This window comes from Budorcas taxicolor, chromosome 10 (genome assembly GCF_023091745.1).
Source record: "Budorcas taxicolor isolate Tak-1 chromosome 10, Takin1.1, whole genome shotgun sequence".
Taxonomy (NCBI): domain Eukaryota; kingdom Metazoa; phylum Chordata; class Mammalia; order Artiodactyla; family Bovidae; genus Budorcas; species Budorcas taxicolor.
Window position 1 is genome coordinate 79,610,498 of NC_068919.1, and position 26,130 is coordinate 79,636,627.

Genomic DNA, 26,130 nt, shown 5'->3' on the forward strand with positions numbered 1-26,130 from the left:
CTCAGTTTCCCTCTCTTAACATGGATAGGTTGAACTTTAGGCTGTAATGTGTTAGGATCCCAAGAAATACCCCATGAGTCTGCTCCTGATAAAAGAAGGGGACCAGAGGCAGCAAAGGTGGGTGCAGAAGAACCTTGGATGATACTAGAGTTGTTTTCCAGGTTCATCTCATGGTGGCAGAGCACTGGGTGACTTTGCCATCCCACCCCCAGGGTGATCTTTGGAGGTGATGCTTGGGTTGGGCCCTGCTCCTTTCATTTCCAGCCCTGGGAAGGGGTGGGCAGGCACGTGCAGTTGGCTGTCTCTGCCAGCTGCCTGGGGCTGAGCCATCTGCTGCTTAGGCCCGCGGGTAGGGTGGGGGCTGAGCCCCAACCTAATCTCTCCCGCACTAGCCGCTCAGCAGAGTCTACCCCACTTCTCCCCACATTCTGTCCTGTGTTTCAGTGCTCTGTTAGGCTACCCTTCACCGTGGTCTTGCTTTGTTCCAGCTGCCCCCACCCCTAGGAGAACCCTTGCTGTGTTTTTGTTTACTCTGTGTGTGTGCTTTGCCCTTTAGCCTGTGCCCCAAGAATTTTTCTGTACTGTAAGGCAGCAGCAGCAGGAAAACAGTGAAACTTTGGACTCTGTTCCGTGTCTGTTCAGATGCAAATGACGAGTCTCTTCCTGTCAGAGTTTGTACCCCTGGGCTCACCATCCCACCTCCTGAGGAGTCTTTGAACAGCAGGGGTGGGCTGAATCAGTCGCTCAGAAAAGCTCTGATTTAGCCTGTGCTTCAAGGCTTGTGATTAGATGGACTAGTTTTCTGTGAGTATGGTTTCAGTGTGTCTGCCCTCTGATGCCCTCTTGCAACACCTACCATCTTACTTGGGTTTCTCTTACCTTGGATGTGGGGTATCTCTTCACGGCTGCTCCAGCAAAGCGCAGCCACTGCTCCTTACCTTGGACGAGGGGTATCTCCTCACCGCCGCCCTTCCTGACATTCAACGTGGGATAGCTCCTCTAGGCCCTCCTGCGTCCTTGCAGCCACAGCTCCTTGGACGGACGTCGGGTTGCTCCTCCTGGCTGCCGCCCCTGGCCTCGGGCGCGGGGTGGCTCCTCTCGGCTGTTCTTGCGCCGTGGCAGCCTGGCACTCGGCCGCTGCCCCTGAAAGTGCTGCACTCGATATGCCAGCCGATTTGGAAAACTCAGCAGTGGCCACAGGACTGGAAAAGGTCAGTTTTCATTCCAATCCCAAAGAAAGGCAATGCCAAAGAATGCTCAAACTACCGCACAGTTGCACTCATCTCACATGCTAGTAAAGTAATGCTCAAAATTCTCCAAGCCAGGCTTCAGCAATACGTGAGCTGTGAACTTCCAGATGTTCAAGCTGGTTTTAGAAAAGGCAGAGGAACCAGAGATTAAATTGCCAACATCCGCTGGATCATGGAAAAAAGCAAGAGATTTCCAGAAAAACATCTATTTCTGCTTTATTGACTATGCCAAAGCCTTTGACCGTGTGGATCACAAGAAACTGTGGAAAATTCTAAAAGAGATGGGAATACCAGACCACCTGACCTGCCTCTTGAGAAATCTGTATGCAGGTCAGGAAGCAAGAGTTAGAACTGGACATGGAACAACAGACTGGTTCCAAATAGGAAAAGGAGTACGTCAAGGCTGTATATTGTCACCCTGCTTATTTAACTTCTATGCAGAGTACATCATGAGAAACGCTGGACTGGAAGAAACACAAGCTGGAATCAAGATTGCCGGGAGAAATATCAATAACCTCAGATATGCAGGTGATACCACCCTTATGGCAGAAAGTGAAGAGGAACTCAAAGCCTCTTGATGAAAGTGAAAGAGGAGAGTGAAAAAGTTGGCTTAAAGTTCAACATTCAGAAAACAAAGATCATGGCATCCTGTCCCATCACTTCATGGGAAGTAGATGGGGAAACAGTGTCAACAGTGGCAGACTTTATTTTTTGGGCTCCCAAATCACTGCAGATGGTGACTGCAGCCATGAAATTAAAAGACGCTTACTCCTTGGAAGAAAAGCTATGAGCAACCTAGATGGCATATTCAAAAGCAGAGACATTTCTTTGCCGACTAAGGTCTGTCTAGTCAAGGCTCTGGTTTTTCCTGTGGTCATGTATGGATGTGAGAGTTGGACTGTGAAGAAGGCTGAGCGCCGAAGAATTGATGCTTTTGAACTGTGGTGTTGGAGAAGACTTTTGAGAGTCCCTTGGACTGCAAGGAGATCCAACCAGTCCATTCTGAAGGAGATCAGCCCTGGGATTTCTTTGGAAGGAATGATACTGAAGCTGAAACTCCAGTACTTTGGCCACCTCATGGGAAGAGTTGACTCATTGGAAAAGACTCTGATGCTGGGAGGGATTGGGGGCAGGAGGAGAAGGGGACGACAGAGGATGAAATGGCTGGATGGCATCACGGACTCGATGGACGTGAGTCTGAATGAACTCCAGGAGTTGGTGATGGACAGGGAGGCCTGGCGTGCTGCGATTCATGGGGTTGCCAAGAGTCGGACACGACTGAGTGACTGAACTGAACTGAACTCAAGGCTTGTAGGCAAGAGGCAAAGAGAAAGGAACTTGTCTTCATGACTGTAGGTGACTCTAGGTTTGGAAGTTCTGAACTGGTGTGTGTGTGTGTGTGTGTGTGTGTGTGTGTGTGTACATACATGTGCACAAGCTGTGCAAGGAGGTGGAGTTAGAATAGAATGTGGACAGTCTTGAAAGTCAATCTTTACAAGTGAGGAAATGACAGAGCAGGGAATACAAGGGCAGTATGCGCTAAACCAGGGCTTCTCAAACTTTTCAAACTTCTCAAACCAGGGGAATCTTACTAAAATGCAGATTTTCATTCTGTGGATCAGGGATGAGGGGGAAAGAAGTGGCAGCCCACTCCAATATTCTTGCCTGGAGAATCCTATGGATGGAGGAGCTTGGTGGGCTGCTGTCCATAGGGTTGCACAGAGTCAGACATGACCGAAGCGACTTAGCATGCATGCATGCATTGGAGAAGGAAATGGCAACCCACTCCAGTATTCTTGCCTGGAGAATCCCAGGGACAGAGGAGCCTGGTGGGCTGCCATCTGTGGGGTTGTACAGAGTCGGGACACCACTGAAGGGACTTAGGAGCAGACCCGGAGACTCAGTGTCTCTGTTAAGCTCCCAAGTGATTCCAGGGCTGCTCCTCAGTGGCCCGAGCCTCCCCCTCCTCCTCTTAACACTGATGAATAAGATTGACCTGAAAAGGCAGAAGGGAGACTTTCCTGTGGATTTTAAACCTGAGAGCCTGGGCTGGGCTTTAAGCCAGTGTTTGCAGAGCCCTTTCTAGATCACTTGCACCTGAGCTCCTGGCTTCTTCAGAGCTCCCCCTTGGCTGGATTCTGTCTCTACAATAGCAGAACCTCTGTCCTTCAGGGGTGGATGTGCATACTAAGCTGGATCCTTTCTCTTTGGCTCATGATAAGGACAGATAGCATTTCAAATAGAATTTGAGAGCTGGAAGAACTCCTCAGTCATCTTTTCCAAGCCTTCTGTTTTACAGAGGAGGAAATGGGCCCAGAAAAGTTTTGTGATATGTAACAGCCAGAATCAACAGCTAGTGGCCGAGATGGGGTGAACACCCAGACATCTAAACTCTTATTAAATTCCTCTCTCTGAGGGACTGTAAGCCTGAGTTAGGGACAACAGCAGGATCAAAGTGTTGCCTGGAGACAGGTGATAGGAAGAGACTTGCCGGTGGCAGCAGGGAGTTTACAACGTGCACAGCTTCTGCTGGTACCTGCTCAGCTCCATGCTGATCCACTCAGGCCAGGGCTCTCAGCTGCAGCCTTTTTGATGTTTGGGGCCAAATTCTATGTACTGGGGGCTGTCCTGTGCATTATGGGATTTTTGCTGGCACCCTGGACCTCTGCCTCTTGGATGCCAATAGCATCCCCCAGGTTAAGACCGTCAAAAAGTCCTCCAAATGTTGCTAGAAACCCTGGCTTATAAAATTGCCCCCGTTGAAAACCACTTGTTCAGGCAGTAAGGTATTTTGGGAAGGAGAGTCTCTCTTGGGCACCTGTACTAGGGTTTTTTGAGAGAGTGATGGTCTCAAGAGTCTACCAAAAAAGCACAAAAAAACGATAGAGCTCCAGCCTTCCTGGGACCTTATAGTTTATTAACTACAGTTTAGTGGAGAGACCAGACCAGCCAATGTCAAAAACAGATAAATTGCCATTTCATTGGTCCCCCCAGGGTAGAGCCCCAGGCTGGACTCTGAAGAATGGGGTGCCTGCCCAGGGTACTTAATGAGAAGAAGATTATGTTACCCTGGGCTGGGTTTCATAGCTAAGGATTGAGTAACTCTGTGTCACTTCTTGAGTTACTTTTACCTACTTCTTAAGGAATATTTCTTTCATTCTGAAAAAAAACATTTTATCTGAATCTGTAAAGGCCCGTCAGACACATTAACCAATAGATGTGTACACTTGAGGGAGGGAGGCCTCTTGAGGCCTAATGCTGGTGAGGCTGACTCTTTCCATGATGGGGTTTACTTTTTTTTTTCTTCCTTCATTTTCTTCAGCTAAGGGATGGATCCTCTGATAGACATTGCTTGTCTCTTTTCCAGTGTCTTAAGGAATATGACTGTATAAGAGCTTGAGTTTGTAATGTTGAGTCAAGAGTATAAAATGTGTCTCTACGAAAGTAAGAAAGGGTCTTTACCCCTTTTTACTCCTCATAGAATCCTGTACTTCCAAAGAGCTTCCCTGGTGGCTCAGTGTTAAAAGAATCTGCCTGCCAATGTTGGAGGTGCTGGTTCAATCCCTGGGTCAGGAAGATCCCTTGGAGAAGGGAATGGCCACCCACTCCAGTATTCTTTCTGGGAAGTCCCATGGATGGGGGAGCCTAGTGGGCCACAGTCCATGGGGGTCACAAAAAGTTGGCCATGACTTAGTGACTAAACAACAAGTACTTGCAGATGTTTATAAGACCACTGAGTTTACATCTTGTGCTCAGCACAGGCCTCCCTGAAAAATATTACTGCAGATCACAAAAAACTCAGTGATGGGAACTCATAGTTCCCGTCAACTTTCCTTAGGGAATCAGTGTCAAATTGACTTTTTTCCCCAATACTTTGAACATGATGCTCCGTTGCCTCCTGGGTTGCATTGTTTATAACAGGAGACTTGCTGTAATTCTTCGTTTCTCTGGGTGCATTGTCTCTCCTCCTACCCCCTCATGGCTGCTTTTAATATTTTCTCTTTAATGATCATTTTCATCATTTTGATTACAGTGTACCGTGCAGTGTTTTCTTGTTGAAGTACCTCTTGTGGTTTGATGAGTTTCTTGAATCTGTGAGTTTATAGTTTACATCAAAAAATTTTTTTGTGCATACCTATGTGTTCTTCCCATGCCTCAATTATGCACGTGTTAGGCTGCTTGATACAGTCATACTTCTGACTTATGTTCTGTGTATATCTCTTTGGATAGTTTCCGTTGCTGTGTTTTCAAGTTTATTGAATTTTTTCTTCTGCAGTGTCTAATCTGTTAATCCCATCCTGTATTTTTTCAGGTATTTGTATTTTTCCCTCTAGAAGTTTAAACGTTTGAGTCTTTGTGGTCTCCTGCCTGTGCCTTCCTCTTTTCTCGTGAACGCACCGAGTATATTTGTAACAGAGATTTGACCATCCTTGTCCACCAGTTCTATCATCTGTGTCATTTCTAGGTCTGTTTCTATTTGTTTATTCTCCTCCTGTGACCACAGGTCATGGTCATAATTTTCTGCCTCTTTGCATGTCTGCTCAGTTTTGATTTGAAACTAGACGTAGTGAGTTGTATGTTGTTAGGTGCTGAAACTTTCCATATTCCTTTAAAAACTTTTTGGCTTTGTTCTCAGAAGCAATTCAGTTAGTACTTAGAATTGGTTTGATCCTTTCAAGGCTTGGTTCTCAGCCTTTATTTATTTATTTATTTTTGTCCTTTTTCTTTTTTTCTTTTTTCTGCAGACAGCCTTTAGTCTAGGGCTAGGATGGTCCCACTACTGAGGCCAAACACTTGTGAAGATTCCTTCCAGTGCCCTGTGAACCAGGAGACTTTTATTTTTTTCCACTTTGGCCCATGGGAACGTGTAAACTTCTGGCTCTGTGTGAGCGCCAGGGGTTAGTTCTTTCCTTGGCCTTGCTAGTTTCCTCTAACACGTGCACGGATCAACACTCAGCCTCTGCAGATGGTTAGTTTTTTCTCTTTGAGCTCCCTCCTCTCAGTTACTTTGCCCTGCACTTTCTAGCCTCCTTGACATCCCCCAGTTCCCAGCTGTCTCTTTAACTCAGTGACATCATTGAACTCTCTCAGGTTTTTGTTTGCCTACTCTGTGGTCTGAAGACTCCTTTATGGGCTCAGCTGGGGCACCCGCAGGGCTCTGCATGTCTTTCCCTTTTTTCAAGGATCACTGCCCTGTGCTGCCTATTTTTGAATGTCTGAAAACCATTATTTCATAAATTATATCTGATTTTCTAGTTGTTTAAGGAAAAAGTAAATCTAGTCTCTGTTATTCCATTATGACTTCTGTGTCCCTCAGGCTAATTTTTAGGTGTCTTTTGCCTCCTGTGTTCACTTGTTGAAAAATTAATCCAGTGAGACAGATTTCATTGGGAATTCAACCAGGTTCAGGTCATGTCACTGCACCAAACATTTACCAAACAGCTACCATGTCCACAGGAACAGCATGCTGTAGTGTTGTGCAGTATGTGGTGTGTGATCTGAAACTTAGCCTGTATTGTGATGCCATGCTTCCAGGCAGAACACTGAGTGTGTACTTCAGGTTTATCCTGGCATGCGCATACACATGCATGCGCTCTGAGCCTCGTTCCTGTGCCTCCTCACCACAGGCCCTTTCAGCCTGGGTGGGTGACTGATCTAATAGGCTGCAATTGATGAGCAAATAGTGGGTGCTCAGCTGTCTGTCGACAAGTGAGGCTCGCGACAGCTCTGTGCAGACACAGGAGCTCTAAATTCCTATGTGCAGTGGCCCTTCCATCTTCCCTAGTCTCACTGTGCCAAATATTGTATTAAACTCTTCGGAAATGTGTGAAGCACGGACTCTTCACAATTCTATGAACTAGGTATTGCTACCCCAACTCTGTATATGACGAAACAGACACAGCAGGTAATGCAGGACACCCAAGTACCTCTAAAAACAAGAGGCAGAATCAGGATTGGACTCCCTATGAGTAAAAATCCATGTTGTGATTAATTCTTTAATTGACTGTTTCATTTCCTTCTGCTGGCTCCACCTTACTTCCCTGTTTTCTCTTTGGCACTTTGGCTATATATCTCCCACGGGTTTTCACATTTTACCTCATCATAGTTATTTGTGTATGTGTCTCACCTCCCCTGTAGACTGTAAACTCTTTAAAGGTATGAGCTTTCCCTCACTTTGGTACCTTTTGTGGAATCCAGTATAAGTAAGTGCTCTTTATATGTGTTGAATGAAGTCAGTAAGATATGTGTTAAGATTGGGGGAGCTATCAGATTCCCTCGTCAAATAACGATGCTTCTTTTTCATCTGCTGAGTTTTCTTACAGTCTCTCTTAACATCATCTTGGATGATACTTGGACTTTATGAGGTTCTTCATTTGATACCTCTGCCTGAATTTTGACTAATTTGAAATAAATTTTGAGTCTGTATTTAGAGATTTAAGGGACTATTCCTTCCTATGCATTAATCAGATCCTTTCATCTCAGGTCCTGACTTTGAACTCCACATTGAGAGAACTAGAGGTATGGTTGGAGCTAGACCTAGAGCATGCAGGCCTTGGTGAATGGCTCTGTACTGTGAGAGGGTCGTGTCAGGGCAGAGGTGGTGCTGGGGCGTGGGACTAACCAAGGGGAAGAAACGGTAGGCAAGTTCCTGCTTCTCCTCCTTGCTTGGGGCCTCACAGTCCAACCTTGACAACTTACAGGAAGTTTGGGTAATTTGTGAGGAGGAGGACGGGAAGAGTCATGGTTTGCTTATGAATTAGGAGACTTCTTGAAACTTAACAGAAGATGAAGAACATTTGGACTAGAAGACAGTGTCTTGATTGGTCTAAATGTGTACCTCACCAGGTATACATTTAACAGTAAGCTGCTGTCGGTGGAGGTGAAGAGCATGTTCTTGGAATCCTGAACCTGAATCTCAGGGGCAAGTCCTCAGCTGGCATTTGAATGGAAAGGAGGAGAATGGCAGAAACTGAGACCATATTTACAGAGAATCTTAAGGCCTGAGAGACACCAGGAGACTGGCCACTTTTCTAGCCCTGCCACTAGATTAACGGTTCCTTCTCACTCATGAATCCTACAGAAGAGGTAGTTTTGGAAGAGGGCTGATGGGCTGGAGAGGCTTCTGTTGTTGGACAGAAGGAGGCAGGCCCGTCTTAAACATTCATCCCCAGCGTCTCTCTAGCTTTGGCAGTCACAGTGTGTGGGTGTCATTTCAGAGGGACTCTCGATTGGGGTGGGGGTGGAGGGAGTGTCTCAGAGCTGCAGTTCCAGAAGCTTTAACTGAAAACCTTAGGTTAACTGAGAAGGTACAAGTCGTAGTACACAAATTCTCTCTAGCCGTCATCCCATCTTTCTTCTTCCTTCTTTTCCGGTTCCACCATCCTTCCCCCCAGGAGTTTTGCCCTTGTCGTCTGTGCTTTCTCGCTTTGAATTCATGATCTTCCCTCACGACTCTAATAAATCCACTCTTGAGGAGATCACTAGTGATAACCTTGTGATCAGATCCAATGGATGTCTTTTAGGCTTCATTTATGGGACCTTTGTTGGGTCTGCCATTCACCCTCACATTCTCCTTGAATCACTGTGTCCCTCCGGTGACAGCTCTGATGCATAGGCTCCTGGTTTGTACTCTTGGGAGGGTCTTTCATGATCTCTCTTTCCTTTACATGCTGCTTTAGAAAGTTAGTGTTCCCCCGAGGATCCTGTCTTGACTCTCTTCTCACTCAGCTCTCTCACCAAGATGAGCTCTCATCTCCTTAGCATGCTTTCAGCCATCACTTTCAGGCCAGTCACTCCAGGGCTACATCCTGAGTTCAGAGTACTTTGCAGAGTTTCATACTCATTTCTGATTTGCGTGCTAGACCTTTCTACCTGGATATTCTCCCAGTACCTGTAGTTCAGTCCTTTCAGACACGACCTGAGCTGCATTTATCACATGCTTCACCAGCGCCTGCTTGTCCACATGTATTCTTTCCTCTCCTGGTAGCGTCTACCATTCACCCAGTCACAGGCCGGAAACCTCGGTGCCATCTTTTATGGTTCTCATTCATCGCATCCTATGAGTTTTTGGCATCCTCTGTAGTCTTTAGCATGTTATGAATGCTGAGTGAATAAAAGAAAATGCCTATTAATTTCATCTGAATTTAATTTCAGTCTAGCACTTATCTTGTTACTTTACTCTGATTACACTCTTAACTTTTGGGGAGGGGCGTTAAATTTTTGACCACATTCAAATTATATTAAGGAGAAGGCACTTTTTTGTTTAAAACAGGACTGCTTTGCAGGGGGGGATTAGTCATTACTAGAAGTGGGTTGATTGGCCATGTGCTCTCTTTTAGGGCTCTCCGAGGAGCTGCACACAGGTAAAGATGAGGTGGATGAAGTCGCATTGTGCTGGCCCTGGAGGGCATTGTGCTTCATGAACAAGGGTGTAGAGGCAGCAGTTGTGCCCATGTTGTGGCTTCAGTGTGAGTCACAGCTAAGACTCTTCCCCAGGGAGCGGAGCATGCCCCTTTCAGCTCATTGATGAATTTCCTTAATTGTGTTGTAGTGTTTCTAACATAAACATTGAGGATATATTGGTAACTGTCATGCTTCTCCAAGTTGATCTCCCTGCCTTTCCATCTAACTGCCTGAAAAGAAAAAAAAAGAAGGGACTTATCTGGCAGTCCAGTGGTTAAGACTGTGCATTTCAGTGCAGGGGGTGCGGGTTCAATCCCTGGCCCTGGTCAGGGAGCTAGGATCCCATGTGCCTTGAGGCCCAAAGACCAAAACATAAAACAGAAGCAATACTGTGACAAATTCAGTGAAGACTTTAAAAATGGTCCACATCAAAAAAAGAAAAGAAAAAAAGGAGAAGGTGACTTAAAGAACCAGAGGATTTTGGAGCCAGAGAAGCTCTTCAGGTGGTGATCATCTAGCTCAGCCTTTTATGTTTTCAGATTATGATGACAAGAATAGATGGTGAAAACTAGAACACCTATTTTTGACGACTTACTGAATACAGGCAATGTGCTGAGTGCTTTACATGTAATTCCCATGTGATACTTAGACCATATGATATACTTACACCATACTCATACCGTATGATAACATGTGTTACATGACATGATGCCTACAAGGTAGCTATTGTTAGTGCTAGTTTAAAGATAAGGATAATGGAGGTCCAAAAGATTGGATAACTATATTGGGGTTCATGCCGAAGCGGCTGTTGTGCAGAGAGGTGAAACATCATGCTTTTTCAAGGTCAGGTTTTCCAGTTAGAGGCAGAACATGAGTAGAATCCAAATCTCCTGACCTTGAACTCAATAAGCCTGTATTTTCGTTTTCACCTGAGAATTCATTCTCTGTGGTCATTTTAGCCTCATTTCTCACTCAACCCCTTTTAATTTCAGTGAAATCAAATGAAACAAAGTAAGGAGTGGTTTAGAGTTGGGGGTTTTGGGTGAGTTTTTACAGTTTATTTTTAAATAGGCAGCATTCCCAGACTGACTGGGAATGTAGCAGAAGGCCTGAGAACCAGGCAGTGACACAGACCTGTTTATGCCCTCCCACGTGAGAGCCTTTGGAAAGCGATCCACAGGGATGGTAAAAAGCAAACACGACTGCTTCAGCCAGTTCTCTTGGGTTTGCTATTTTTGACCTGGAGGAGGTGTTTTCCTGCACAGCCGTGAGTATGTACTTAGAAGACCAGAATCTAGCACCTAAACATCCCCTGAGTAAAGATATATAGCTACGTTTATTTCCTGTTGCCAGACAGCAGCAGTCAGCAGCTCTTGGCAGAAAGAATTGTCACTGTTTATTTTCCCTCTTTCCCTCTGCCATCTTTTCGGTGAATTGTTCTTCCGTTTTTTTTTTTTTCTTTCTTTATAATTAGATCTGTGGATGCAGAAGGGGTCAGAGAGCTCACTAAATCTGTGCATGATCGTCAAGGTCCAGCTCAAAGCTTCCTCTTTCACCTCCCCCTACTCCCAACCAGAATCCTTTGTTCTTATGGCCTTTGTGTTCTCATAGCACTTTAAAAAAAAAAAAAAACCCTAGTAACAGTTTCACAGTGCTATATGGATAAACATATAATTCCTCTCATGGAGACTGTGAATTCCTTGAGAGTAAGAACTATGCCCCATGTCATCTCTGTGACCACCCAGGCCTTGCACCGAAGACAGCCAGTAAATATTTGCTGAATTGCAGTATAGTTACTGCAAACATAGAGCCCTAAGAAATCGGATTTAGCAAATCAGCGTCCCAGCCTTTATTTGCCAAGTGAGTATTGAAACCTGCTCTGCTCAGCTCTGATGGAAACCAAGCAGAGGGCTGTGATGACGCGTAGATGCATCTTTGGGTCCAGGAACCAATTACAGCCATGTCTGTCAAGCATCTGTTTTCTTGACTGGCAAAACTTCAGGATTTATCTATCCGTCTCCCTTCCTGTTTTATATCTGCTGCTACTTTGCCATCTTGTGTTTCCTACACACATTATGAGGTTTGGGGTTTATCTTTATTTTCCCCTTCTGTGAACAAATAAATGTTGAACACTCTAGGGCACAGAAAGAGGCAGTTGGTGAGCTCTGCAGAAATTTACCACCTGCAGTAAATGTAGTATACAACAGTTAAGTAACTGTGAGTGGTCCACAGGAAAGGTTATGATCAGTTCTCCCAGTCTTCATGCAGTGATGCTGTGGCTTCAGAAGAGCTGTCCCATGTTGTGGGCTCAGTTGATGAGTTTTCCCAGAGGAGATGCAAATAAGCTTGACCTTGTATTGGGGAAAAAAGAGCAGGGAGCCCTCTGCAGTATGAAAGCAGGAGGAGGAAAGACTTCTAGGCCCCTTTGATTGCATTTATCTGTAAAATAATGGCACAATGGCACCTATATAATGAGGTAATGAGAGAGGGTGTATGCGGGTGTGTGTATCTCAGTCATGTAAACTCTGCCCTTATCCTGTCCTACAGCATATTTACGCTGTAGGACATATTTAGGGAAACCTCCTTGGTCCCTCTAGACACATACCACTTCAGGATGCTCACGTACAAGGTTATATAATTTGGAGGGAGGCATGTTCAGTTCCTTAAAAATATATATTTTTAGAACTTCATGGGAGAGACCTCTGGAGGTTTACTTGTTTAACCTCGTGGCTCTTCTTTCTTCTAAACTAACTGTGTTTTGGGCCTTTTCTCAGGACAACAGTGTCCTTTGGGAGTTTCGTGTGGGCTCAGTCACAGCCTGTTAGAGCAGGAAGGGGCCTCCAGCAGTGCTCATGTGAGGGCCCAGTATTCCAGATGCTGTTCTGATCCTTCACGTTGATTCCGTTTCCACCTCCCAACAGCCCAATAAGGTGGGTATTATTTACTCGTTTTGTGGATGGGAACTGGAAATAGCTTGCCCTGGACCACCTAATTAGCAATGTCCACGCAGACCAGAGGTTCTTACCCAGTCTGCTGGCATCTTTCCATGGATCCAGCCTCTCTGAGTGAGACGAACATGAAACTGTTTCGGTTTCTCTGATGAGGAAACAGAGGCATCGGGAGGCAAAGTCTCTGTCCTGGTTCAGGCCGTCAGTCCAGAGAAGGGATACTTTCCTGCCTTCAGGGTTGGAAATGGATGGCCTGAGCCAAGGCACTCTGCCATGTCTCTCATTTTCCCTGTCCTGAGTCTGTCTGTGTTTTTTTTCCATCCTTCTCTCTTGCATTTTTCTATTTCTCTCTGGGCCCCTACAGCTCTGTGGTGATCCTTGCCTGTGCGTGTGTGGAGGCTGGGTTTTTTCTTGTTGTTGTTAGTTGTTTGTTATTTTTGGAAAGGGTTTTAGGAACACTGGGTATGGATGGCCTATACAAATGTGGTGATGGATTGATTAAGCTCTAAATGGAAAAGCGGCATCTCCTGAGTTTGTTGCAGTGCAGAGGGAGGTAGATGCTAGGATATGTCTGCTCTGGGGAATAAAGAAGAAGGATTTAACATTTCTTCCTTCTAGTCAGAACTTTTGTTGACTTCTGTTTCAGAGGAAATACTTCGGGGCTCCTCCTTTTCCTTAGAAGACATTCCAGATCGCTTAAAACTGAAAGGACATTGGGGGATCATCCAGGCCCATGCGGTGAGTGCCAGGAAGGATGAATGACTCATCTGAGGCCCAGCCACTGCTGGTGGTGCTAGGACTTGAGGGCTGTCTCCTGCCTGCAGGACCAGGCTGCAGTCATCCTGCTGGGTTCTAGAAAAGAGTCATTAGAGATGATTACAGGGAAGATTCCATGTATCTGCTGATGTTCCTGCTGTCTGAAGCCTGAGGAACAGGGTAGGGAGAACAAAACAGCAAGAGGCTGTAGTGAGCAGTTTGGGCAAGAAAGACAAGAATACGGGGATATCCGAGCAATTCAGAAAAGCCTCCAGTACATGCCTTACCCTGGCTTCAGTGGTTTCTGAGAAAGTGAAAGGGTTAGTTTCTCAGTCTGACTCTTTGCGACCCCATGGACTGTAGCCCGCTAGGCTCCTCTGTCCATGGAATCCTCCAGGCAAGAATACTGGAGTGGGTTGCCATGCCCTCCACCAGGGGATCTTTCTGACCCAGGAGTCGAGCCTGCATTGCAGGTGGACTCTACCATCTGAGCCACCAGGGAAGCACCAGGAAGTTTTTCTGAGAAAAAACTGAGGGTTATTTTTGTGATTTGTAGGAGGTAAATTTTAACAAGACTCTGATGTTTGTGTCCTTTGGACTTTGGGACTGGAGATGAAAAGGAACTGGATAAAGTAACATTATGACTCTCAAGGATCTCAGAGTCCAAAAGACAACTTCGTGCCTATTGAAGTACTCAGCTGTTGGTGGCATAAAAGAAAGGGGAAGATACAGAGGTTAGCAAGATAGGAAGGAGCCATTTATCCCCAGGGAGGAAAAAAGTGAACTGAAGACATCTAGAAGTAATGTAATTTTGTCATTTTACGGGGGAGGAATGGGAGGCATTTAGGTATCTTTCGCTGCTTCGGCCCAGCCGAATCAGGATGAGTGAGAGTGAAGCTGGGAGAGAGGGAGAGGCAAGGAGGGCCCCACGGCACACTCGCTGCTCTTATCACACCCTTTGAGGAGCTCTGAACTCCACAGAGAGCTAACACTTATTTCCTATACAATCTGAAATGCAAGGGTTAAATTCTGTTCTGACTTCATGAACTGTTGTCTTCCCCCCATCACACGGTAGTATGGGGGTTGGTGAAGATGGTTAATCAAAGGAACAAACTTATTCTAGATTCTCCATCACCACCATCCCCTTTCCAGACTAGTCTGAAGCAAGGAAAGGATTTCTGTTGGTCTTACCTATTCACTTACCCCTTATAACTAATGGAGAGATGGCCATGACTTAGGAAATAATCTGTCCTGAGTGACTCATGTAAACTGAGTCTGAGCCGTAGAGAAACCCAGGTAGCCTCTGGGAGGCAGGTGGAGCTGAGTCAGGACCCTTAGCCTCCACAGAGGAGGGCTCAGTAGAGTGTGACCTGACCGCGCCTCCAGCAGGACTGTGACATCCTCCACCTGAGGAGCAGGGAGAATGGGGCCGTGCATGCAGGAATGGGCCCCAGGCACAGGGGCTACTAGGAGCTGGGCCCTGGGTGCCCTGGCTGTTCCAGGGTTCCCCCTTGCTGCTGCTGCTGCCTGTCTAGGCTGTGAGCCATTTTTCAGGGTGACTCTTAGGATACCTTTAATCTTAGCAAGCTCTTTGGTTCATCTGGAAGCATCTATGGCAACAACAAGTAAGCAAACAATGTGAATTCGGAGCTCGTGTTACAGGCTGTCCTCAGCCCCAGAGGCGTGGCATGCTTATTGTCATCGTTCTCATGAGCAGTCTTCTCAGGTCACCTTCTGCTGTCTTGGCTTAGAGGCTGAGACTGTGAATAGAAGGCCTGAGTCTTACCAGTTCACAGAGCAAGCAGTCCCTTCCATTTTGTCTCTTTTGAGCCTTAACTAGAAACTAGTGAGATAACTCTGGAGAAGGCAGTGGCAGCCCACCCCAGTACTCTTGCCTGGAAACTCCCATGGACGGAGGAGCCTGGTGGGCTGCAGTCCATGGGGTTGCAAAGAGTTGGACACGACTGAGCGACTTCACTTTGGCTTTTCACTTTCATGCATTGGAGAAGGAAATGGCAACCCACTCCAGTGTTCTTGCCTGGAGAATCCCAGGGACAGGGGAGCCTGGTGGGCTGCCGTCTCTGGGGTCGCACAGAGTCGGACACGACTGAAGCGACTTAGCAGCAGCAGCAGTGAGATAACTCAAGCTTGGTTCTCACAGCTTCCATTTTACAGATGAGGAAGCAGAGGCAGAGGTGAGGGCAGTGTCCTTCCTCTTGGCTCTGGACAGGAAATGAATGTTTACGACCGTCACATTCAGCAGGGCAAAGTCACTGAAGCTTTTGACGTTCTGTGTTCACAGAGGTGGGAGGGGCCCGATGGCAGTCCAGATCATGGTGGTCTCCTTTTACCACAGGCTGTTGAGGTGGCAGCAAGAATCCCAAGAAGGAGAATCAGAAGGGTGAATGTAGGTTTTTCCATGACTCTTCCTCACCTCACGTTTTGGAAGGAAATGCTGGCTGTTGGAGAAAGAAGTGAGTTGTACAAAGAGAAGCATGGATGTGCTCTGGAGGATTCTGTGGCTGAGAGAGGCTTTAGAGCCGTTTTTAGGTGTGAAAACAGAAGCCAGAGAGCGTTCCTGACCAGCAGGCTGGTTGGTGGCAGTTGGTCCCCCTCGGTCCTTTCCTCTCTCCTCACGTCTGGTTTAGATGCTACATGCCTTGTAAGGATGGGTGTGAGCGCAGGCTTTGGAAGTAAGCATGATTAGTTCCCAGTTCCTCTTAATCATAATTTTTTCCCAGGTTTTTTTTTTTTTTTTTACTGTGGTAAAACACACATATAATAAAATTGACTATCTAAACCATTTTGAAGAGTGGTATTAAGTACATTCATAATGTCGAACAACCATCACCACTGTCTTGTCTCCATAACTGTCTTCATCTGACAAAACCTTAACTCCCAATTCCTTACTCCCCCCAGCCCATGACAACCACCATTCTACTTTCTTTCTCTAAATCATAATATTTTAAATCAGGGGAAGTGGTCACTAAAACACCCCCCCCCAAAAAAAATACTGAAGTGAAATGAATTTTTTTTCCCCAATTTTTCGCCTATAGGTTTTTTGTAGGGATAGTAATGAACACTCAGTCTCAATTTCTTTTTCAGTGTTTTTCTTTTCACTTGGTCTAAAGCCACAATTCAAGGACAGTTTTTTAAAATTCTGCATTCAAAGCGGATCCTTTCTTAAAATGATTAGATGTAGTGTGATCCTTTCTCTATAATAGCTGAGTTTTCCCATTTTGGGATACTCTGGGGCTGTGGGGACTCACTTTTCTCCAAGTTATTTCTAAAGCACTCCCTTGGCTCAGCCTTGCTTGTGAATGTTCCTTGACTCTCCTCTTTTCATGTTTTCTCTTTGCAGAGCCCGAATTTCCATCACCCAATTTGTTCTGCACTTTATCATGTCTTTGACTCATGGTGGAATTAGTCCCTTGGCCCAGGTGCCTGCTTAACAGTAAGGGAGGAACCAGCTGTTTCTTCAAAACAAAACATGAGCTTATATGTATGCATCTTTTCCCCAGTTCCATACTCGCTTCTCCCCGTAGTATTCATGAGTTTGGCAGACATTTGCTGCCTTCCTGTCTGGTGCCAGGCCCTGTGACGGCTTTTGAAAATTCCATGTTGAGTAATTCACGGTCCCTGCCTTCAGGAACTTTGAGCCGGGTGAGGTAAGACAGATAAACAGATGTAATCACCTGATAGAGGTACCGTCAGAGTAGGGTGCTCAGGGCACTTGGGGAGTAAGAAGAGGGTTATTTCTACTGGAGGTGGGTGTGACATGTCAGAAAAGAACTCCCCCAGGAGATAACCCTTGTGCTGAGCCCTGCAACTGACTGTATTCCTGGCAGGGAAAATCAGATTTACTGGCGTGTCCATTCATTTGTTGAGGAAGGAGATGGGTGGCCTATGGGAAGGCCTTGCTGCATTAATTTTATTTTGTATTTTATCTATTTGATTAGGTAATACACAAGATACAACACTCAAGGAGATGAAAAGGGAATACATTTGGTGAACAGTGAGCCTTCTCCCCTGTTCACCCCTAGTTCCCCTCCCTGATAGCACTTGGTAGCTACCAGTTTCTTGTACATCCGTTCCAGAGAGAGACTTTCAGTGCATACAAGAGTGTGTGTATGTATGTGTGTATGCACACACGTGTGTGTACACGCATATGCACACGTGTTTATCCTTTAAAAACACACGCACACACACATATGGTTTTCTTCACATACTAACTTTGGAAGGCATTCCATATTAGTACAGACTGAACCGCCCAGTTCTTTTTAAACCACTGCGTGTATTCTGTTTTGTGCAAATAGAAATAATGCACTGAATATCCTGCATATATATCATTGCACACAAGTGGTTTCTGAGGACAGAATATAGAAGTAGAATGGATAAGTCAGAGAATATGTGCATTTGGGGGCTAGATATTGTCACATGGTTCTCCAGAGAGCTCTACTTTAATTGTTGTTTAGTTGCTAAGTCGTGTCCAACTCTTTTGCGACCCTATGGACTGTAGCCCACCAGGCTCCTCTGTCCATGAGATTTCCTAGGCAAGAGTCCTAGAGTGGATTGCCATTTTCTCCTTGAGGGGATCTTCTTGACCCAGGGATCGAACCCAGGTCTCCCTCTTGGCAGGCAGATTCTTTACCACTGAGCCAATGGGGAATCCCCTACATTAATTATAAAACGCTAAATGTAGGATTCTTTACCACTTGGTAACCCTCCCTTGTACCATGTTACCCTCCTATTTGGTAACCAGTCCTCTAAAATCCGTGCCACAGTGATCTTCCTGAAAGAATTTGGAGTTAGAACTTCTGTGTTTAATCCTTGTAAGCTCCACATGGTCTTCAATGATAAAGTTTTTATTTTTTATTTTTTAATTTTTCTTTAATTTATTTGACTGCACCGGGTCTTAGTTGTGGCGTGTGGGATCTAGTTCCCTGGCCAGGGATGGACCCAGGCCCCTGCATGGAAGCGCAGAGTCATAGTCGCTGGACCCCCAGGGAAGTCCTGGTCTTCAGGCTCGATTTTAAATTTAGCCTAGCCCCTGTCTCTGGCGTCTCCTGGGAGTGTAGGGGTCCGTCGCTCCCAGCTGCTTGTACTCGATGTGCTCCTTCTTCACTGGACACACCGTTCAGTAGTCTGTCGAGCGTCTCCTCTCCTGGGTAGTCTTTCCTGACTCCCTCCACTCATGCACAGAACATTGAGCACCACCCTGATCTGGCCTCATCCATTCCCTGCAGAAGTACTTGTGCACGTCCATTCCCTGCAGAAGTACTTGTGCACGTGCTGTCTTGTGGCTCGAGCAGGTGTCATCCTCCATGACCCACTTGTTCTTCCCTTGGGGCGGTGAGTGCCTGCCCAGGCCACCAGCTGTGGCTGCATGCACAGTGGCAGCACCAGGGATCCATTGCTAACTGGCTGGCGGCCTGGGCATAACCTTTAACTCTCTGAACTTTAGTTCTGGCTTCTTTCAGAAGAGGAGATGAAGCCTGATGACCTCTAAGGTCTCCTCTGATGCTCAGATCTTATTAATAATTATGACAGCAACAGGTGCCATTGTTTACTGAGGACTTGCAAAGTGCCAGGCACTGTTTTGAGCACTTTGTCTGATCCTAAGGGGTTCATTAGTAGGACTGATGTTGAAGCTGAAACTCTAATACTTTGGCCACCTGATGCAAAGAGCTGACTCATTTGAAAAGACCCTGATGCTGGGAAAGATTGAGGGCAAGAGGAGAAGGGGATAACAGAGGATGAGATGTTTGGATGGCATCACCGACACAATGGACATGGGTTTGGGTGGAGTCCAGGAGTTGGTGATGGACAGGGAGGCCTGGTGTGCTGCGATTCATGGGGTTGCAAAGAGTCTGACATGACTGAGGGACTGAACTGAACTGAACTGAATCCTTACATCAACCCTATGAAGGTGATGGTATGGTTACTGTCTCCATTTTACAGATGAGAAAACTGAGGCTCAGAGAGTAAACTGGCCACAAGTGATAGCACAGGAAAGTGATTTGAATTCTGGCATTCTGACTCTACCATTCTTAGCTACGTAACTGTTTTTACACATTCACATGCATGTGGTTTTGTGTACCCTTTTGGGTCATTAGCAGACTCCATCCCTAGACCTCTCCATGAACCATCCCTGTTCTACAGCTGTGAAGGCCCAGGTTGGAGTGTGGGTAAAAGCTGAGGACAGAGGACTCTACAGTCCCAACCATTTAGGGGTGGTGAATGAAGACCCAGTGGCTAGCTCTCTCTGTGAGCCCCTTGGTCATGCTCATTGAAGACCCTCATAGCTGCTTTTCCTGTAGACTAAGACAGTTCATATTGCTGTCTGCAGTACCTCTCTTTAGAAGGGCTGTGTAGGCCTGAGCCAAAGGCTTCATACATGGATTAAAGCCAGGGCTGGGTGATAATCCCTCAGGGACATCCTTTATTGGGATTGTAGATGGCAGGCTTGCTTATCCGGAAAAGGCAATGGCGACCCACTCCAGTACTCTTGCCTGGAAAATCCCATGGGTGGAGGAGCCTGATAGGCTGCAGTCCATGGGGTCGCTAAGAGTCGGACACGACTGAGCGACTTCACTTTCACTCTTCACTTTCATGCATTGGAGGAAGGACATGGCAACCCTCTCCAGTGTTCTTGCCTGGAGAATCCCAGGGACGGAGGAGCCTGGTGGGCTGCCGTCTGTGGGGTCGCACAGAGTCGGACACGACTGAAGCGACTTAGCAGCAGCAGCAGGCTTGCTTATCTATTTACATAAAGCCTTACTGGAGAAAGAGGTGTGTATGGCGTTTAAGGAGGAAGTGTAATCTTATATTTGGAATATCTTTTATAAACTAGGATCAGTGATATCAAGTGAATTAAGTAGAATATAATAGATCTATATCAAAATGTATGATCAACCCTTCTGCTTTCCTGAAAGCAAGTGGGAAAAAACCCTTAGAAGTCTTGATCCCTGATTTTTTTTGCTTTTTTAAAGATACTGGTGGGAGTCTTTGAGCCAGAGTGGATGGTTGGGCTAGTCAACAGTTATACCTCATTCTCCCCTCAGTGTTTGTCACGTAAAGCCAACAGATGCAGCCTCTGGGGTCGCAGGTGTGTTGGGTGAGCCTTGAGTAATTAGTCCACTTTTGAGATGGGTGGGGAGAGCCAGGTCCCCAGGGGCTCCTGCAGCCCCTGGTGGTTGAGCAGGCCAAGCCAGGGGCTCTTGGCACCAGCTGTGGCGTTCCTTCTCTAGGCGGTGCATTTCTCCCTCTTACACACATGTTCTCTTTTTTTTTTTTCTTTTTTTTCTGGTTAGTTGAACTTGCTCTGAGTCCAGTGGCAAAGGCAGAGGCAAACTCTGGCGCAACACTCTGCACATGAACAGCCATCTCTTTCCTCCTCTCTGCTGGAGCCCCCAGGGCAGGCAGGCAGCAGGGCAGTTTCTGAAAGCTTTACCCAGCTTGACGGATCCCCAGGTGAGCCAGCTCTGGTCTCCTTGTCCCGTCACAAGGATCTGGCTCCCAGGTGGTAACCACGCCTGTGGCAGCTTACTCTGGGCCTTGGCATTTCTCCAGGGAGGAGTTGAAAAGCCACTTACATGTTTGTCTCTTCTCCTGGCAGTAGAGATTCAGCTGCTAGAATTCTTTCAACTTTGTACGTGACCGTGGCTTCCCTTATCATAAAGGAAGGCCTATTATAACTAACGTACGGCTAAAGCTTTCACTTATGTCCTTGTTTTTTTTTTTTTTTTACTAGGTGAATCTACCTGAGGCTGACTTCAGAGTTCTTCCTTGTGGCTTTTACATTTTTCCTTTTAAAAATAACTTGGACGGATAAAAGATGTGCCATGGCAGGATAGCACCAAAGAGCACCTCAGCGTTTGCCGTGGCCTCCACGGGACATGGAGTATTCCTTCCCCTGGTGATTCTTAGCACCCTCCTTGGAGACGGACTTGCCTCAGGTAAGCCCCTACCTGCTGCCTGAGTGTGTGAAGGAAGTCTCAGTACCATTGTTTTCCCAAAGGCTGGGAGAGGGGATTCTCCGCTTGTGGAGCAGCTAATGGGAGAGCAGAAGGTGGCGGCTTCGGTGCTGGTGCTGATACAGCCGGGAGCCAGTCCTGGGAGGGGCAGGGGGGCTCCAAGGGACGTAGGGAGCCAGCCGGAAGTGGGGGGTGTAGGATCCTGCCAGGGGTGACTTGATCACCCCCCTCCCCTAGCCGTAGTCACGTGGGGGACTGAGGTGTAGGATTCAGAGTGTGATGTGCAGGTAAGGATGCGCGCTTTGGAATCCTCTGTCTGTGTTCAGGGCCCAGTCCTGCTCTCGCTAGTTCTGTGACCCAGAGCGAGTCTCTGCTTCTGTAAGCCTCAGGTCCCTCACCTGTGCTGTAATGACAGAGTTGGGTAATAGTGACATAGACCAGGTAGTCCCCAAAGCCTAAAATATTTACACTTTAAGATATTTGGCCCTTTATGGAGGAGGTTTGCCAGCTTACCCCAGCCCAGAACAAGCGATGCTGACTAAGAATGTGTATGAATGGAGTGGTTGTCACAGTAAGAAGAAAGAAGGGACTGGGCAGAGCTGGGATGGACCTCAGAGGCTGGGCACTGGCCCAGGGTCGGGCTCACGGCAGCCCTGGGGCCAGAGCCCCGCCCAGTGCCTGGCGCCCCGGCACGCGTGCTCCTGCCGGCTCTGCTGGGGAGGCGTCCCGGCGTTCCGTGGCCGTGTGAGTGCAGAGCTTCTGCCTTCGGCCTCTTAGCTTCATCGGGCCATCCCTTGTACCCCCCCCCCCCCCACTTTCTTCTATGGGCTTCCCCCCACCCTCCCATTCCCCACCCCATTTTCCAGCTACCCACACCTTCCCAGCTTTCCATTCAGGGTCTGAAATCAATTATCAGGGACTGATGGTTCCAGACTGGCTGGATAAAGGGATTATTATTCTACAGTATGGAAAAATATAAGTCTATAGTGTGGGCTCAGACCGGGATGGGAAAATTGGCTCTGTTGTTTTCTTTCCCTCCCCCATCTGCAAAGAATCCTTCCTCCCCTGCCATCCCACTGCCTCCACCCAGTCTTTTTATTCCCCATAAAACCTATGTACTGGCACTGAGCAGGGTGCTGACAGGGGAAGGGGTTTCACCATTGCTTTGTTCGAGTGCATGAAGTTGTGATATTTTTTCCTCTCTGGAGTGGTTTCTGGTGGAAGGAGGTACCCACAGCTTGGCCTGAAACCCAGAGCACACCTGTATGGCCGAGCCTGCCATGAGTGGTGTGTCGGGCAAGCTTGCCAAGAAACCAAGACTCTCAGATAATCTGAAGTTGAGGAAAGGCATTCAGGGCAGGAAAGGTCAGGAAAGGTCTCTTGCTGCATTTCTTACCTGTTCCTATAGCTGCTGTTAAACACCGTTCCAGAGGCATTCTAAATGAGACGCTTGTTACCCAGAGAGCTCCAGTAGATACATTCATGTGTCCTGGCACAAACATGACTGCAAGACTCACTGGACAGAGGTCAGCAGGCATCCTCTAGAGGTGGTTGTCTGCATAGTCTCTGGTGGTAAATGCCGCGAGCATGCCTAGAGTTGGTCGTGACTGCCCAGGTTTAGAAGAAAAGCATCATGAAGAGGCACTTGAGAGTTCTGGGGTAAAGCTTTAGGTAAAGTGACATCTGTCATGTCCCTAGTTCAGTCTTCTGTCCTGGTCTCTCTTATCTGCAGCCATCGATTTGGAGTTAGAATGGAGACAGGGTTACAGAGGATTGGGTTCAGCTTGCCCCTTGGTCATATCTTTAGCAGAGACAGAGAGAGTTACTGAAAGTTCCCTTTTTCAGAGTGGCAAAAGGAAGCATGTCTTACTCTTCATACCTGGGCACAATCTGCAGGGGAAGACCAGGTCTAAAAATAAGGCCTGTGCTCATGCTACCCAACTTGCCTTTTGGGCTGGAGAGGAATTAGGATCCCCGCTGTGTAGCAGCCTCTCCCAGGTCTCTTTGCTTGTGACTTTAAGAAACTTGCTGTATGTATGACCTCAGGTAAATCACTTGACCTCTTGGTGTCACCTATAAAACAGAAATACAACACTTGAGGATGTTAGGTGGGTGTTGTGTGGACTAATAAAAATGATTGGAAGGTGCTTGACATATAAAGTGCTCTGTGTAATTTTAAATAATAACAACAGCAGATTTGGTATGTGACCTCCTGATGAGTCACTCTGGGCAGGAGACTTAATGTGGATGACGTTCTCTTCTGTCTTTAAAAAACAAAACTGGAGGGACTTCCCAGGTGGTCTAATGGTCATGCTCCCAATGCAGAGGGCCTGGGTTTGACCCTTGGTCAGGGAACTAGATCCCACATGCCACAGCTAAAGATTCCTCATGCCGCAACGAAGACCTGGAGCAGCCAAATAAAGTAAATAAATATTTAAAAAGCAAAACAAAACTGGAGATGTAGAGTCACTTCTTGGATTGAGGATAAGGGGTTGGGAGGAAATGTCAAACCTGACCAGTTAAGGAAGGATTGATTACGTCCAGAATTCCTTTCGCCTTCCCTGTTTGCATAGTTGGATGGTCCCAAGCCAGCTGCCTTGCTGACTCATATAAAAAGCTTTTAATTTCCATTCTCTCCCTGTTCTGAGCAATTTTATTGAAAAAACTTCGTATTTTTTTTTTCCCCTTTAAGATGTTGCCATGACACTTAAAGGCTGTGTTCAAAATTACGCAAGCACCTAAAGCAAGGAAGGCAGAGTGAGAAAGCTGGGTGCTTAGTGTTCACTGAAGATGGAAAATATTGAGAGCTCGGCTCTCGGGGGGATGGTGTGGCTTTGGCCCTTAGCATCACTGTGGCAGAGATGTTGGCAGGTGGCCCTGGCTCACCTCATTGTCTCTGAAGGGACTTGGAGTCAGAGGTAACATACACTGAGCTGGGAAGAGAGGACAGGTAGGGAAGTGATGTGTATGGAGCATCATTTGTGTATCAGGCTCTGTGTTATCACATAAAAGTTCTCAGAATGCCGGTGATCTACGTGGTCCTGTAACGATTTTACAAATGAGAAACCGAGGCCAAGGGAGTTTAGGTAACTTGCACAGAGGCAGACAGTTGTAGGTGGGGAAGCTGGCTGGGATTTGTACCCAGTCTGTCTGACTCTGTTGCCCATGCTCTTGCTGAGAACCACACTACCTCTGCTGAGTGGCCGGCTTCTCTGAGACCTGTTTCTTGTACTGTTCTCTGTTGGCACACTCAGATCAGCATCCTTCAGAGGATAACTTTGACAGAGGAAGAGAGACACCGCCTGTTTTCCTTCCTGGGTGAAAGATGCAGGGGTCATCTCTGGGTTACCCTGTCTGCCTCTGTGGTTGTTTCTGCTCTTCTCTGCAATGACCCTTGGTTGTTTGGGTCCCAGTTCAGGCACAGGGTTTGCCAGGGCAGTTCTATTTTTGGAAAGGAACAATAGGGACCACAGCAAATTGTTTGCTAAATGAAGCTCCCAAAACATCCGCAGAGCACCTTCCTGTCAGCTGCCAACCATGCTGAGGCCATGATGTAATCTCTCCATGGTGTAATTACCTGTGACTATAAAAAGACTTGGGGATTGTGGTAGGAGGCTGAGTGGGTCATTATAGAGCTGGCTGAACCCTGGCGTTACGAAAAGACATTGAGAAATTGTCCTCTGCATGCTGATTGTTGTGCCATGATTAGAACACCGCCAGCGCATGGTATGAACTTTGCACTGTAACTTCTGAACAAAACAAGCCAGAAGTCTGCCAGACTGAACACCTCAGTGGCTCTCCTCTGGGTTAAAGCCTCATTAAACACAAATTCCACCTACCAAAACAAAGGTGCCCCACTACCCTGGTCCTTAATTACAAGCTTACAGGTTATCCTTACCCACCTCTTTCTGTAAAAGAGGGTCACAGGTGCTAAAAAAAAAAAAAAAAACTAGGTGAGTGCTCAGAGTCTTTAATTGTTCTAGGTAGGTTTGTAGATGAATTCTTTCACCACCTCTCACCAACTGGGAGATTCCTTTCTTCCTCGTCACCCCAGCAGCACCTATGAGGGTGTGAGCAGTCCTCCCATTCCAGGTGGCTGATACTGGTGTAGCCAGCTGCCTGGACTGTGGCCAGATCAGGAGTGACCTTGGCTGCCTATGTTCAGCTTTGGGGCCTAGAGGAACGGCCGTGTTCAGCGATGACTCTTCCATGGTGCGGTGTGACTAAGACAGATGCCTGCTGCTGGATCTCCCTGCCCTGTTTACCCACCTCACCTTAAGCCAGCCTACAGTTTGAACTCTCCACGAAGAGAATGAATACTGCCTCAGTGCCCCACTGGCCTGTATTACCTTGGATAATCTTGCTGACCTCATTGTCTGTGTTTCGCTAGAATAGGGAAAACAGTAGATAATCTTACTTCATACGATTGTTGTGAGGATTAAATTAGATAGTTCATATGAAGCACTTAAGGACATTGACTGGCATACAGAGAAGTAATTGCCAGGTGTGAGGACCAGACTCTAGCACCAGTTGATTCTACACTTTTGACACCATAGCTGATTAGCTCCGTTGGAAGGTGCACCTTGTTTGTTCCATCTCTCTTGGATTCTTTCGGATTCAATTCAGTGCAGCATCCTGAGTATATTTAGACACATGCGGACGAGTTCTTCCCAGTTCGCATGCCCCTGATTCTCAAATGCGACATGTTGGCATCTCGCACAGGAAGCCAAGCAGAAAAGAGCAGCAGCGGCCCTTTGCAGTGCTGGGGCTGAGGGTCAGCTGGGCCATCTCAGGCAG

The 26,130-nt window shown here is 46.9% G+C and overlaps 1 protein-coding gene across 7 annotated transcripts in view; it reads left to right on the forward strand.

The window, feature by feature from the left end:
• SUSD6 (sushi domain containing 6) overlaps positions 1-26,130 on the forward strand; it is a 97,706-nt gene that overhangs the window by 25,725 nt on the left and 45,851 nt on the right. For 2 of the 7 annotated variants that reach the window (XM_052646165.1, XM_052646166.1), the window contains exon 2: positions 21,111-21,315. In XM_052646165.1, the coding sequence (XP_052502125.1) occupies positions 21,195-21,315 (121 nt within the window). In that variant the 5' untranslated portion in view covers positions 21,111-21,194. Of the gene's footprint in view, positions 1-12,427; positions 12,584-13,247; positions 13,340-15,713; positions 15,832-16,718; positions 17,026-20,670; positions 20,831-21,110; positions 21,316-26,130 lie in introns of all 7 variants that reach the window. The other 5 variants (XM_052646159.1, XM_052646161.1, XM_052646164.1 and 2 more) reach the window with 5 other exon arrangements.